Source organism: Carassius auratus, chromosome 23 (assembly GCF_003368295.1).
Source record: "Carassius auratus strain Wakin chromosome 23, ASM336829v1, whole genome shotgun sequence".
Taxonomy (NCBI): Eukaryota; Metazoa; Chordata; class Actinopteri; order Cypriniformes; family Cyprinidae; genus Carassius; species Carassius auratus.
The window spans coordinates 18,885,301-18,899,178 of NC_039265.1; the positions used below are offsets into that span (position 1 = coordinate 18,885,301).

General features: G+C 38.4%; 1 protein-coding gene across 1 annotated transcript; it reads left to right on the plus strand.

Moving 5' to 3' along the window:
* The first annotated feature begins 680 nt into the window (after positions 1 to 680).
* On the plus strand, positions 681 to 12,063 carry LOC113041696 (cyclic nucleotide-gated channel rod photoreceptor subunit alpha-like). The gene is made up of 9 exons (XM_026200365.1): positions 681 to 1,196; positions 1,618 to 1,729; positions 1,836 to 1,898; positions 1,989 to 2,036; positions 2,117 to 2,200; positions 2,399 to 2,503; positions 2,588 to 2,694; positions 3,380 to 4,530; positions 11,241 to 12,063. The coding sequence occupies exons 1-9, from the start codon at positions 1,115 to 1,117 to the stop codon at positions 11,502 to 11,504; spliced, it is 2,016 nt and encodes a 671-aa protein (XP_026056150.1). The 5' UTR covers positions 681 to 1,114; the 3' UTR covers positions 11,505 to 12,063.
* Positions 12,064 to 13,878: the final 1,815 nt, after the last annotated feature.

Genomic DNA, 13,878 nt, shown 5'->3' on the forward strand with positions numbered 1-13,878 from the left:
AAACTAGACAATTGTTGTATTGTGCTTATGCTTTTTCTGTTATTTGTCTTGGAATAACACTGGATTGAGATCGAACTGCTGATTGTTATTTTCAGGATGTGAGTTACTGTGAGAACTTGGCATTTTCTCTTGATATGTGTTCCCCCAGCATCATTTGTTTATTTATATTAAAGTCTGGTGCTGTCTTCTTTTTGTGTGTTTCCCAAGTCATTCAATGTTTATTTACTGATTACGGTTTGTTCCTGTAGTAAATAACCTGTTCTATTATTTAAAGAATTGTGGGTAAAAATAATGAACTTGATGAGAAATGAGCAGATTTTGTCCTCTGTGACAGAAAGTTCTTTTAGATTCAAACTGTAGAGGTTCGTATCGTATAACAATACAGCAAAGTTCTTTTTTAAAATGCAAATTTCATAACTATTAGATAATAACAATAGTTATTAGAGAACTATTTTCACATTCACAGGTAAAATAATGTGATGAAGCTGTGAGAGGAAGACTGTAATGAGGTGCCTGTATCTGTTCCTCTGGTAGAGTCTTTAAGGCGGATGAAGTGTTGAGTTAACCTGAACGCTGCAGGATTAATGGGTTTATGGTGATTAGTGGAGAAAGCTGACTGGGCACATTATCAGACAGATAATCTCTCAACCTGCTGCACTCAAGGTGAACATTGCAAAATAACACATACTAACACACTAAACACATATGATGAGAGCTAGATCAAGACAAACGGAGAACACTGATGTTTCACTGTAAATTTGTGTGTGGCAGAGCGAATGCAAACTCTTACTCTGATTTACAGACTGTAGACTGAGAGCTCAAACCAGGGCTGCATGAACCATCCCTCAGTCCACTGGTTGATACTGACTTCATGAGGAAGTCTTGTTTTTCTGTCTCAGATTCTCAGTGGATTTGCTCAGGCCCCAGTGTCTGTATGTGTGTGTGTGTAAGAGAGAGAGAATGAGTGACCTGATGACTGTCATCTGTGTAATCCCACAACCTGCTGTGCCAGTCTGAAATCATCTTGTGGACCGCGATCATTGGGAATACTCAACAAATTATCAGCGTTCCAGGTTTATCCCAAACATACTCTCATGCTTTTGTGTGTGAGAGAATGAGCTCATGCTTTCACTCGCACACCTGTGATGCTGATGATGATGTCAGTGTGGCGCTAATGTGTGTGAAGGCAGCAGAAGGTAAGTACTGATGGATCACTTACTTGATTTGTTATTATTTAATTTTATTTAGATAGATTTACAATTATTCTCTGTCATTTTGGTTGAAAATAAAAGGGTTAGAAAATAAAAGATGAGGCTGCAGAGACTGTGCTGCTTGTGTTCATGACATACAGAGTTGTATACTGTTAAAATTTTGACTGTTAAAAACAATAATCTGGTACTGCATGTTGTCTTTTTTACAATTGGGAGATTGTTCATTTTAGTAAATGTATTTAGTTGGCATTTTCCATTTCAATTTGTCCAGTTAAAATAAGTTTATTATAACTGATTTCTGATCCTGAAGCATTTGGAAGAGAATCTCAATCTCAGTTGCTGTGAACTACATCTGCACATTTTCTAAAATGTGAAATGTGGATTTTTATGCAGTACTGTGTGACAGACAGGTGGCTTGACCAATCAGCCAGGATGTCTGCTCAAGTGAGGCCTCTGGTCCCGCCCACATTTCTCCTGGAAGGGCTGGAGCAGGTTGCGATAACCACAGAGGACATTATGTGAGCAATACATTATGGGTGATGGATAGATGGATTATTATCTCAGATAGAAATCAGTGGTTGGTTAATGATCAATAAGTTATAGTTTTTTTTCTTTTTCCTGAAGAGAAGAGAAGCACCCAAAAGCTGGAACTTACTTCAATGCCAACAACAGCAATAACAATGAAGAGTGAGTTCATATACACACACTGCTACACTACACACACACTTACGCTTCAGGTGCTTTGACTGCTTTTACCTTTGTGTCCTATATTCACAGAGAGGAAAAGAAGAAGAAGAAGAAGAAAGAAAGAAAGGAGAAGAAAGAGTAAGATAAAATGATTTTTCAAACATTTGCTTCTTTCATTCATTCATTGATGGTTACTCTACATATTTGGGTTTTTCCAGAAAAAAAGAGAAGAAGGAAAAAAAGAAAAAAGAAGCAGAAGAGAAAGAGAAAGAGAAAGAGAAAGAGAAAGAGAAGAAAGAGCCGTAGGTTCATCTATGTTTAGACTCTCAGACCTCATCATCTTTTTCTGTATGTTTTTGATATTGTATATTTGTTAAGGTGAAGCATGTCATTTTTATGCCGTTAGAGAAATGTGATCTGTTCTTTGGGAGATGGGGTGCATGTTGGAACTGTTACTGTTCTGCATTTAGTCTCTATTACTCTATACTTTTGTGTTCCAGACCAAAGGAGATTGAGGTTGTGGATCCAGCGGGAAACATGTACTACAACTGGCTCTTTGTGATCACCTGTCCTGTGATGTACAACTGGGTTCTCATCATAGCGAGGTGCCTGTCACGTCACAAAAAAACACTCTGCTCTCTGATAGTATAATCTGTGGATCTAAGCTCGACTCTCTCTCTGTCTCTCAGAGCTTGCTTCGAGGAGCTGCAGTCGGACTATCTGATGTACTGGTTCATCCTGGATTTCTTATCAGATCTGGTGTATCTACTGGACATGGTGTTCAGGACCAGGACAGGTGAGTTCCAGCTCCATCAGCAGAACCGTCAGAGAATGTTGAAATCGTTTCCACTGATATGAGTGCACAGACACTATTTGAACTAAACTGAGCTGGATGATGACATCACTGGGCTCATGAATCAATGATGAAATACAAAATTCTGGCATGAAACTCTAGATGGTGCAGTCTGATAGGTCTAACTTAATCTTACATAATGATATCATTACCACATGGCACAGCTGATGTATCAATAGCCAATGAGCTCGCTGCTCAAAATTCAAATACTTGGCAGTGCTTGCTGTAGCAGTAACAGTGAACTTTAGAAACCCTCCCCCTTCCCTAGTTCCACATGTATATATCTGCTACAAAGTGATTCATATATGATACATGGGGGTTATTTCATGTATGTTTTATATGCAGCAGCAGTATTTCGTACATGTACGCAACACCATGTTGTAGATATATTGGCAGCAGCAGCAGCAAAGCAGATCTATATTCCGCCAAAACAAAATACATTAACATTGTCATGTGCATATTACAATGCAAATTCCTTTAATTACTTTAACTGAAAATTGAGTGTTTACTGTTTTGTAATAATACACACTAGTTTAATTATTTAATACTGTAAAGCTGCTTTTTAACCCAATTTTATGAATTAAAGTGACTTGATTTGTAGCCTTGTTGTGTTTGTGCTCGGTTGCAGGATATCTGGAGCAGGGGCTGCTGGTGAAAGACGAGAAGAAACTTCGCGATCGCTACACGCAGAGCATCCAGTTCAAGCTGGACCTGGCCTCTATGGTTCCGACTGATATCTTCTACTTTTACTTTGGTCTGAACTATCCCGAGATTCGCATGAACAAGCTACTAAGGGTCAACCGCTTGTTTGAGTTTTTCCAGCGCACAGAAACACGGACTAACTTTCCCAACCTGTTTCGAATCTCAAATCTCGTCATGTACATTGTGATCATCATCCACTGGAATGCCTGCATGTATTACTCCTTCTCCAAGGCCATTGGCTTTGGGACGGATAAGTTTGTGTATCCGGACATCTCGGACCCTGAGTTTGGCAGGTTAGAGAGAAAGTATGCATACAGCATGTACTGGTCCACACTCACGCTCACCACCATCGGTGAAACGCCGCCCCCTGTCAAAAACTCAGAGTACTTCTTTGTGGTGACGGACTTCTTGGTTGGCGTGTTGATTTTTGCCACCATTGTCGGTAACGTCGGCTCCATGATCACCAACGCAAATGCGGCACGAGCAGATTTCCAGGCTCGCATCGATGCCATCAAACAGTACATGAGCTTCCGAAAGGTCACCAAAGACTTGGAGAAACGGGTAATAAAGTGGTTTGATTTCTTGTGGACCAACAAGAAAGCGGTGGATGAGAGGGAAGTGCTGAAGTACCTTCCGGACAAACTGCGTGCGGAGATTGCTATAAATGTCCACCTGGACACTCTGAAAAAAGTGCGCATCTTTGCAGACTGCGAGGCCGGGCTCCTGGTGGAGCTGGTGCTGAAGCTTCAGCCACAGGTCTACAGCCCCGGAGACTACATCTGCAAGAAGGGTGACATCGGTCGCGAGATGTACATCATTAAAGAAGGAAAGCTGGCTGTGGTGGCTGATGATGGAGTCACGCAATTCGTGGTGCTGAGTGATGGCAGTTACTTCGGAGAGATCAGCATCCTCAACATCAAGGGCAGTAGAGCAGGCAACCGAAGAACAGCCAACATCCGCAGCATCGGCTATTCAGACCTCTTCTGCCTGTCCAAAGATGACCTGATGGAGGCGCTAACTGAATATCCAGATGCCAAGGCCATGCTGGAGGAGAAGGGACGACAAATCCTTATGAAGGTATGCGGTTCAGTAAACGGCCTTGAAACGGTAATGCATGAAACCCTATGTAGAGTCAACTGGAAACACACGGCATGACAGTCAATAAGAGTGGGAATATAAATTCCTTGTATAAATTCCTTGTATAACCAAGAAAAAAAAATGCATTACATTTTTCTTTTCTTTGTACTGTATATTTCTGTTTATGTTTTCAGTAGCTACTGAGACAGTTATTAAGAAAAATACATCATGCACAACAGAGGCCAGAGATGCTGAAGACGAGCACAAAGAGGATAAAATACAGCTGCAGGCAGAAAACAAGCTCACTGTTCATGATAGATGAAACATATGAAGAAAATATAAATATTGAATTGGGGTGTGGGGTTACATTAATGTATCACTGAAGGGAACAGTCTAGAAAAAAGGTTGGCATTTTCTTTTCTTATCTCTTTATAAAGCTTAGCTCTGCTTTGTTTACAGCAGTACCCAAGGAAACACTACAGGTCCTTCTAAAAAAATTAGCATATTGTGATAAAAGTTTATTATTTTCCATAATGTTATGATAAAAATGAAACTTTCATATATTTTAGATTCATTGCACACCAACTGAAATATTTCAGGTCTTTTATTGTTTTAATACTGATGATTTTGGCATATAGCTCATGAAAACCCAAAATTCCTATCTCAATGATGACATGTGTGTGCACTGTGCCAAGGCATCAGTCATTTAAATTTTTGACAACAGACATAATTTCAGCAAAGCAGCATTATTAAGTAAATAAAATGAAAATAAAGTACATAAAAATATTTTGACCTTACAGCTCCAAACTCTGTTCTAGAGGGCCAGTATCCTTTATATTTTAGCTCCCAGGGTCGGACTGGTGGTAAAACCAGTACTCATTACCAGGACCCCAAAGGAAGAGAGAGCCCTTGAAAAGTATGATTCTGAAATATATTTTATTTTACCTGGATATGTTCATGGGGCATAGGGGCCCATCAGGACTGCCCGTGCCAGGGACGTGCACAGGAATTTTGAGGGGCAGTTGCTCTGATCTAAAAAAGGGCACTCACCCCCCCTCACCCTATATCACAGGCTATATGAAGGACTGTAATACTATAATATATTATTAATACTATAATAATATATTATTAAAACTATAATATTATATATTAATACTATTAAAACTATAATACTATATATAATATATTATTAATACTATAATACTATCAAAGTTTTAAAATGACATTGTGAAACCAGCAAAAGAAGCGTTGGGTGAGATGCGGAAGAAATAGTCCGGACCCACTTTATATTAAGTGGCCTTAACTACTATGTACTTACATTTTAATTAATCATTTAGTACAATGTACTTATTGTGTACATACATGTTTTTACATTGTACTTATATTTAAAAAAAAAACTACATGTAATTACATCTGTATTTAATTTCTGTAATTACATTTATAATTACACTGTTGACCCATACTTTACACCTTATCCCACCCTTACCCATACCTCCAACCCTCTCCCTAACCTTACCCCTGTCCCACCTCAATAGCAGCAAAAGTGTTTTACAATACAATATGAACACAATAAGTACATTGTACTTATTTTTTATGTAAGTACATAGTAGTTAAGGCCACTTAATATAAAGTGGGACCAATAGTCCTACCCACAATAGCGATTAAGTACAAAAACCGAACGAATCCCTTTAAATATATCATCTGATCGATGTCTTGAGGTGTGGTAACCATGGTATATGAGGAATAATTGACTCCGCTTCGAGTAATGACCGAATCACCACCTCAAGTGTGCATTATTTTTCTAATAATTCAACGGCCCGTCGTCAATTATTCCTTACTTGAATCACAGCTTAAATAGTGTTTTGACATCGACAACCCAAGTGCATTTTACCTCAAACTTGCGTCTAGTTAACTTTCTAAAGTAGCAATCGCTTCTCGGGTCGACATAAACACACTGACAAAATTATATTCAGAATTAAAAATATTTTTATACCACTTTTTAATGTGTGATTGTGTAATGGTTTTCACGAGATACCAACCTTTCGCAAACTTGCTTCCAACACTCGTTCTCATGGAGACGCGGTGTGCACGGAGGGGAGGGCTGTGCGCGCGCGAGTAACGTTATGTGAGAGAGACTCGCGAGTGAGAGATGCAGGGAAATGACAGTGGAAATTAAATGCAGCTGAACGCTTGCTCTATGAAAGACATTGACAAAGACGAAAACTAAGGACATTTAATCTATAATTTTATTTCATTTTAGTTAGTTTTGCCAAACACACATTACAGTTTTGGTTAGTTATCGCTTTTTGTAATGCCTCGTTTTTATTTTTATTTCAGTTAACACAATTTTTCCCAACTAGTTTTCGTTTTTTTGTTCGATTTCGTTTACGATTATAACCTTACTATTACTTTTCCGACAACGTTGAGTCGTCTCACCCGACAACCGTGACAATCGGACAATCTCCTTCTAAGGCCGCTCATGCAGGCTCAGCTCAGGTGCCGGTCGCGTGCAGCGCTGCAGCCACGTAAAGAGAGTTTGCCCTTCCCCTACCGACTTTCACTTTCGGAAGGGTGCCCGAATATGGAAGTGAATGAGGCTTTGCGATTTTTTTTATTTATTTATTTTTTTTTATCTAGGCCTACGTGAAATTCTGCATCCATTGTACGATTTTTTTAATTTATTTTTTTTCCACCTCGGAAGGGCAACGTGAGTCGAGAAGGGCATATGGGCAGTTGCCCGGGCAACCTGAGCAACCCCCCTGTGCACGTCCCTGGCCCATGCATAGGGTGGTTGCTCAGGTTGCCCGGGCAAATCATCTTGTGGATCTTGTGGATCTTGTGTAATGCCCCTGTTAGCTCCAACCCTAATTATACACAGTTGAACCATCTAATCAAATGATTTGCGATCCCGCTCCGAACTCCTGAACTGACTCAAATGATTCATGAACCCGCTCCGAACTCTCTAATTGATTCAAATGATCCACGAAGCGGCTCTGAACTCCCGAACTTATTCAAATGTTTGCGAACCCGCTCTGAACTCCTGAACTGACTCAAATGATCCGCGATCCCTAAACTGACTCAAATGATTAGCGAACCCGCTACGAACTCTCGAATTGATTCAAATGATTTGCGATCCCTGAGCTGACTCAAATGATTCGCGATCCCGCTCCAAACTCCCGAACTGACTCAAATGATTCGCAATCCCGCTCCGAATACCCGAACAGACTCAAATGATTTGCGAACCCGCTCCGAACTCTCGAATTGATTCTTATGATCTGCGAAGCCGCTCCGAACTCCCGAACTGATTCAAATGATTTGCGATCCCCAAACTGACTGAAATGATTGGCGATCCCGTTCCGAACTCTCAAACTGACTCAAATGATCCGTGAACATGCTCCGAACTCCCGAACTGACTCAAATGATTCGCGATCCCGCTCTGAACTCCCAAACTAGTTCAAATGATTCACACTCCATACTATGAACTCCCAAAATGACTCAAATGATTTGCAAACCCACTTTGAACTCCCAAACTGACTCAAATGAATCATGCTCTGAACTCCCGAACTGACTCAAATGATTCACAATCTGAAGTTCCCATCCAAATCATATAGTATGTTGTAAACAAATAAAATATCAATATTTTCATTCCGAACTGCTTTCCACGTCAAAACATCCACGAACATAACCAGGGGCCTGTTCTTCGTACGTCGCTTATTACATCCGAGATCAAATGACACATCCAAGATGATATCATCATGCTAATCCTGATCTGGCTAATTGGGTTCTTTGAACACACCTGTTGTGTATGATTAGTATCGCTGGATTGAGTTATCTGAGATAATTGCGCGTTCATGTGTTGTCTTAAAAGGGGATATGTATCGATACTCGAAACCATGATCAGCAGTGCAGCGATTGGCTGGTAGCAAGACGGCAATGAAATGACGTCATATAAAAGTCCAGAAATTTTTTCGAGTTTTTCGTCAGGTGTCGTTTTAAATTATAAGGAAACAGCCAAGCAAACAAAACTACATAAATGTTATAATAGATACATGAAACAGATAATAGATACATGTTTTTATTTTATTAGAATTTTTTTCATGATTCCCAATTATTTAGATTCGCAATTTATAATAGTTGTGCAGTCTTTACATTTTTATTTCAATGTAGATATTATCTATTCATTTCATTTTATATTTGGACAGATTTGTTACGTGAGAGCATTAATGAAATTTTCTTAAGGGTCAATATCATGTTATCTGCATCTCCTGCGCTCCATCAAGCCACTCTTATAATAGCAGTCATCACTCAAAATAATGCACGACTCTATTATCTGTATGGCATGTGTGTAAGAATCTAATACAATTATGAAGTAATACTTTTATGACAAATAAATATTTCAGTGAGTAAAACTGGCTGTCTATAGTAGGCTGTTATGGACTACACAACATTTTAATATTATTATAAAAAATTTTTTTAATGATTATTAATTTAAATTATTGTCCCTAGATCAGTACGATACTCTTGTAAAAATGTAGCGGTGGTAGCAGACATATGTTGAGTATCAGTTCTGGTTGAAAAGAAGCGATCTAATCCTGTTTAAATGAAATAAGCCTGCTCCCGACCAGGTTTAAGCTTACGGACCTGTTGCTATGACAGCAGCTCCGGGATGAGCTTCGAAGAACCAAACGATCCAAGATCACGCCAAATCGTCAACATTCAAATCCAGCTAACTGAGTTAGCGATGTACGAAGAACGGGCCCCAGGTGAGCAGATCACTCTCTCACTATTTGTTTGCTCTAGTCTTAATCGACTCATCATCATCATCCACCAATCAGAACACACAAGAACTCTTTGACCACAGCTGCTGTGCTTCAAAAGCTCTTGCAGCAGCTCAACCCTGGTTTTCTCTGAGGTGGTCGGATCACATCAGATTGTGGTTAATCTTGCAGATCATGACTTATATCTACTCTTCCTCTCCCTGCAGTTTGGTAATATAAAGATTCCTCATTTGAACTCCCACCTTTTCTGTTGGTTTTATTGTTCTGGGTCTGAATTTGGGCTCCTGGGATCTCAAAAAAGAAATATTTTCAATCTCCAAGGTGAACGTTATGACAACACACTCATCGGGTTCATTGGGGTAATATATAGAACCATTGGGTTCTTTACTCAACTCCAAAAGACCTTTTGTGCTAAAAAGGTTCTATAATGACAAGAAAGAACCCTTTTGGCACAAAGGTTCTTTAGGCTATTATTCATTCATATATTACATTATTTTTCAACATTTTGTATTTGTAATTAAATCATTGTTTTTAGTAACTTAATATCACATTTTAATCATGCTTGATTAACTACATAAAATGATATAAATATATAAATTTTCTAACCCCATATCTTGAATTTTGTGATCATTCAAATGTATTTGAATACACCAAATAATGCAGTAAAACAAAGCACTCAAAATGCACACACACACGTGTATGACTTCATTATGTAACTTTACATTAGCCTAGATGCGTGCACTTTTTAGGCACGATTTGTTTCGTTTTTGAATATACTTGATTGACACATTCGCTGTTGAAACATTCCTCTTAGTCCAGTGTCTGCGCTGTTTTTCTCCAGAAGTTATTAGCGATTAAAGATGTCTTTGTACACATAAAAAAAAGTTGCTGGTATCTCGTTTTTGCAGTCTCTGCTATTTTGTTGATGAAAGTGAAACTGACGTGACATTCAGCCAAGTATGGTGACCCATACTCAGAATTTGTGCTCTGCATTTAACCCATCCAAAGTGCACACACACAGAGCATTGAACACACACACACAGAGCAGTGGGCAGCCATTTATGCTGCGGTGCCCAGGGAGCCTTGCTCAAGGGCACCTAAGTCATGGAATTGAAGGTGGAGAGAGAACTGAGCATGCACTCCCCCCACCCACAATTCCTGCCGGCCCGAGACTCGAACTCACAACCCTTCAATTGGGAGTCTGACTCTCTAACCATTAGGCCACGACTTCCAGGAAATTATATGCAAATTATATAATGTTGTTGCTCCAACTCTGTAGTGCTTGGCCCAGTGTTGGCACCTTGTGGAGTAACTGATTAGTACAAAACCAATTCAGTGTACATGTGCAATGTACAAAGACACGGTCACAAAATGAAATTTTCAAGTTTCAGTTTAGCATAAAAACTGAATTATACTTTAGGCTTTAGATGACTGGATTACAGGAAAATCATTTGCATATAATTTTGAGAAAACCGGATCATTAGACAAATTTCTAACAATTTTCCTTATTAATGGAGTTAGTTTTCAACTGCAGCTGTGCATTGCAATGCTACTTATGTGTGCACTAAAGACAGCTATGTTCTGCAAGCAGTGCCTCAAAAGAGTATATTAACCTTTACAAATAGTATAAGATCAAAGAGCAGTCATGGGCTTCATCGCACTGGATGTGTGTTGTGACAAACCTGGGCTTCTGCTCGATGTTGCAGCGCTGTCAGTGTCAGCCAAATATTGTCCTCCTAACAAACCATACATCACTGGAAAAATTGTTTATTCAGCTGTATGTACACATCTCAGTTTAAAAACAGAAAACAAAAAACAAAAAACAAAAAAAATATTATGATTGGTTTTGTGGTCCAGGGTCACATAAACTCTAAACGGAAGCAATACAAGTGTGTATTAAATCTTTTAATGGTTTATAATATTTATCCATAGGACAATCTTCTGGATTTAGAGCTGGCCAAGCAGGGACCCGATCCCAAAGACATGGAGGAAAAGGTGGTAAAGATCGGCAGCGTGTTGGATGACCTTCAGACGTGCTTCGCCCGGCTTTTAGCCGAACATGATGCAACACAAGGGAAACTGAAGAAGCGCATGACTAAATTAGAAAAGAAGATAACAGACTCCAGCAGAGCAGTGCTTTCTGAGATGCTGGACCCAGATCTGGAGACTGCAGAGAAGAAAGAAGAGAAGGAATAGGATGAAAGGTGCAGACAAACCTGATTAAACAAATTAGTTTTAGAAATTTGAACAGACACCTTGTATATTTTCTAGTCTGCCTTTGGTTTGGACTGGATTTGTGGAGATGGATAAAACCGTAGATTCACATGAGCTTTCTCCTGCCCAACATCAGATTTATCCTTTCCAGCAGTGTGTGAATGAAGAAATCTAGTAAATCTTTGTTTGGTTCTTCCGTTTACCTGTGACTGGTAGCACGCAAATGTAAAATACTGTACAGATGATTGGTGTTAACAGCATTTATCTGTGGTTAATACAGATTATATCATATGTCATTTATTCTGTCATGTCTATCATGAGAAATATAAAAATAAAATTAATCCCCTTTGTTAGTAAAAGTCTGTATGATCTAGTTTCACTCTAACCTCTTGTAATCAACATTTATATTTGGAGGATAACACTAATAATGATGCTGCTCTAGCAATATCAGTTAAAAGTTTAATCAGAGAACTAAATGGGGTGTAAAAAACATTCAGATACATCTTCAATAAAGAATATCTGACCAGACCCTTTAATATGGCATTTGTGTTTTGACTCTCTTATTCTATATACACTACCAGTAAGATTTTTAATATCTTTAAAAGTATTCTCTTCTGCTCACCTAACCTGCATTTATTTAAACCAAAGTAGAGCAAAAACAGAAAAACTTTGAAATAATTTTACTATTTAAAATATATTCTATTTGAATATATTTTAAAATGTAATTTATTCCTGTGATTTCAAAGCTGAATTTTTAGCATCATTTGTTATGTTTATGTTGAAAACAGCAGTAGACTTTTTTCTGATTTTTGTTTAGTTCATGAACAGGAACAACATTTATCTGAAATTTTAATATTTTGTAACGAATGTCTTTATTATCACTTTTGATAAACTAAAGCATTCTAGCTAAATGAAAGTAATGATTTCTTCAATCAAGTATCATCTTCTCTGCAATGCTGCATTTATTTCATAAAAAATAAAGAATAGGAAACCTACCATTTGAAAATATACTTATATTTTAATATAATTTAAAATTTATTTTTCTTGTAATGCTAAAGCTACCATACTTCAGCTTTCAAAGTTTTATATTAGAATGATTTCTGGATAAAATACTAGAAAAGGTGTTATCCTCACAATTATATTCCTTCTTAGAGAAAAATGGTATATGTGAGGATTTCCAGTCAGGATTTAGACCGTATCATAGTACTGAGACTGCTCTCCCTAAGCCCCTTTCACACTGCCATTCCGGCAAATACACGGGTAAAGTGTTCTGTGAATTGTTCCTGGGTTGCTAGATTTTGCACTTTCACACTGCCAGTGATTACCTGGGATATGTGCGTGCTTTCACACACAACCCGTAAAGATCCCGTAACGACACGTAACATCAGGGTGTGACGTGTAATGTACGAGTCGAAAACGTTAGGCATGTTATACTTTCACTGAAGCAAGCGAGTGATCTCGGCGTCAGCACGGAAAGCGAGGAACTAACTGATCTCTGCTTCATTACAGTTTGCACATATTTTTTTCATCGCGAACGTTGATCTTCCTTCAAAACAGCCGGTAAAACAGTCACGCGTTAACACGAGTCATCACTTCGACGCGCCTTTAATTCAATTCAATTCAAGTTTATTTGTATAGCGGTTTTTACAATACAAATCGTTACAAAGCAACTTTACAGAAAATTATGTTTCTACAATATTTAGTAGTCGCTAGTAGTTTGTGCACGTTTGACAGGATTTTAGAAAAAATAAAAAATAGTAATAATAATAGAAGACGTAGTCAGCTAGACGATGAACTATCAATATTAGTAATTAATAGTTATTATATGATGCAGTCAAACATTTAGCAATAATTGTTAGTTCTGTTTGTTGATTCAGGGTTAGCATCATCTGGGGTCCTCTGAGGGTCAGCATCATCTCTTCTCAAGTGTTCTGGATCCAGACTGGAGCTTGTGTAAATCCTAGTTACACAAAACATAGAAACAAAATAGAGACATCATTAGCATAGCTGCTGAACCAACAGAGTAAAATTAGTTTAACCCAAGCTAATGAATAAAAATGCACATTTGATCAGATGCAACTACACTCACAATTTAAAAGATACATTATTCGTATGCTTGGCGAAAGAGATGTGTTTTTAATCTAGATTTAAACAGAGAGAGTGTGTCTGAACCCCCGAACATTATCAGGAAGGCTATTCCAGAGTTTGGGAGCCAAATGTGAGAAAGCTCTACCTCCTTTAGTGGACTTTGCTATCCTAGGAACTACCAAAAGTCCAGTGTTTTGTGACCTTAGGGTGCGTGATGGGTCGTAGCGTGGTAGAAGGCTAGTTAGGTACGCAGGAGCTAAACCATTTA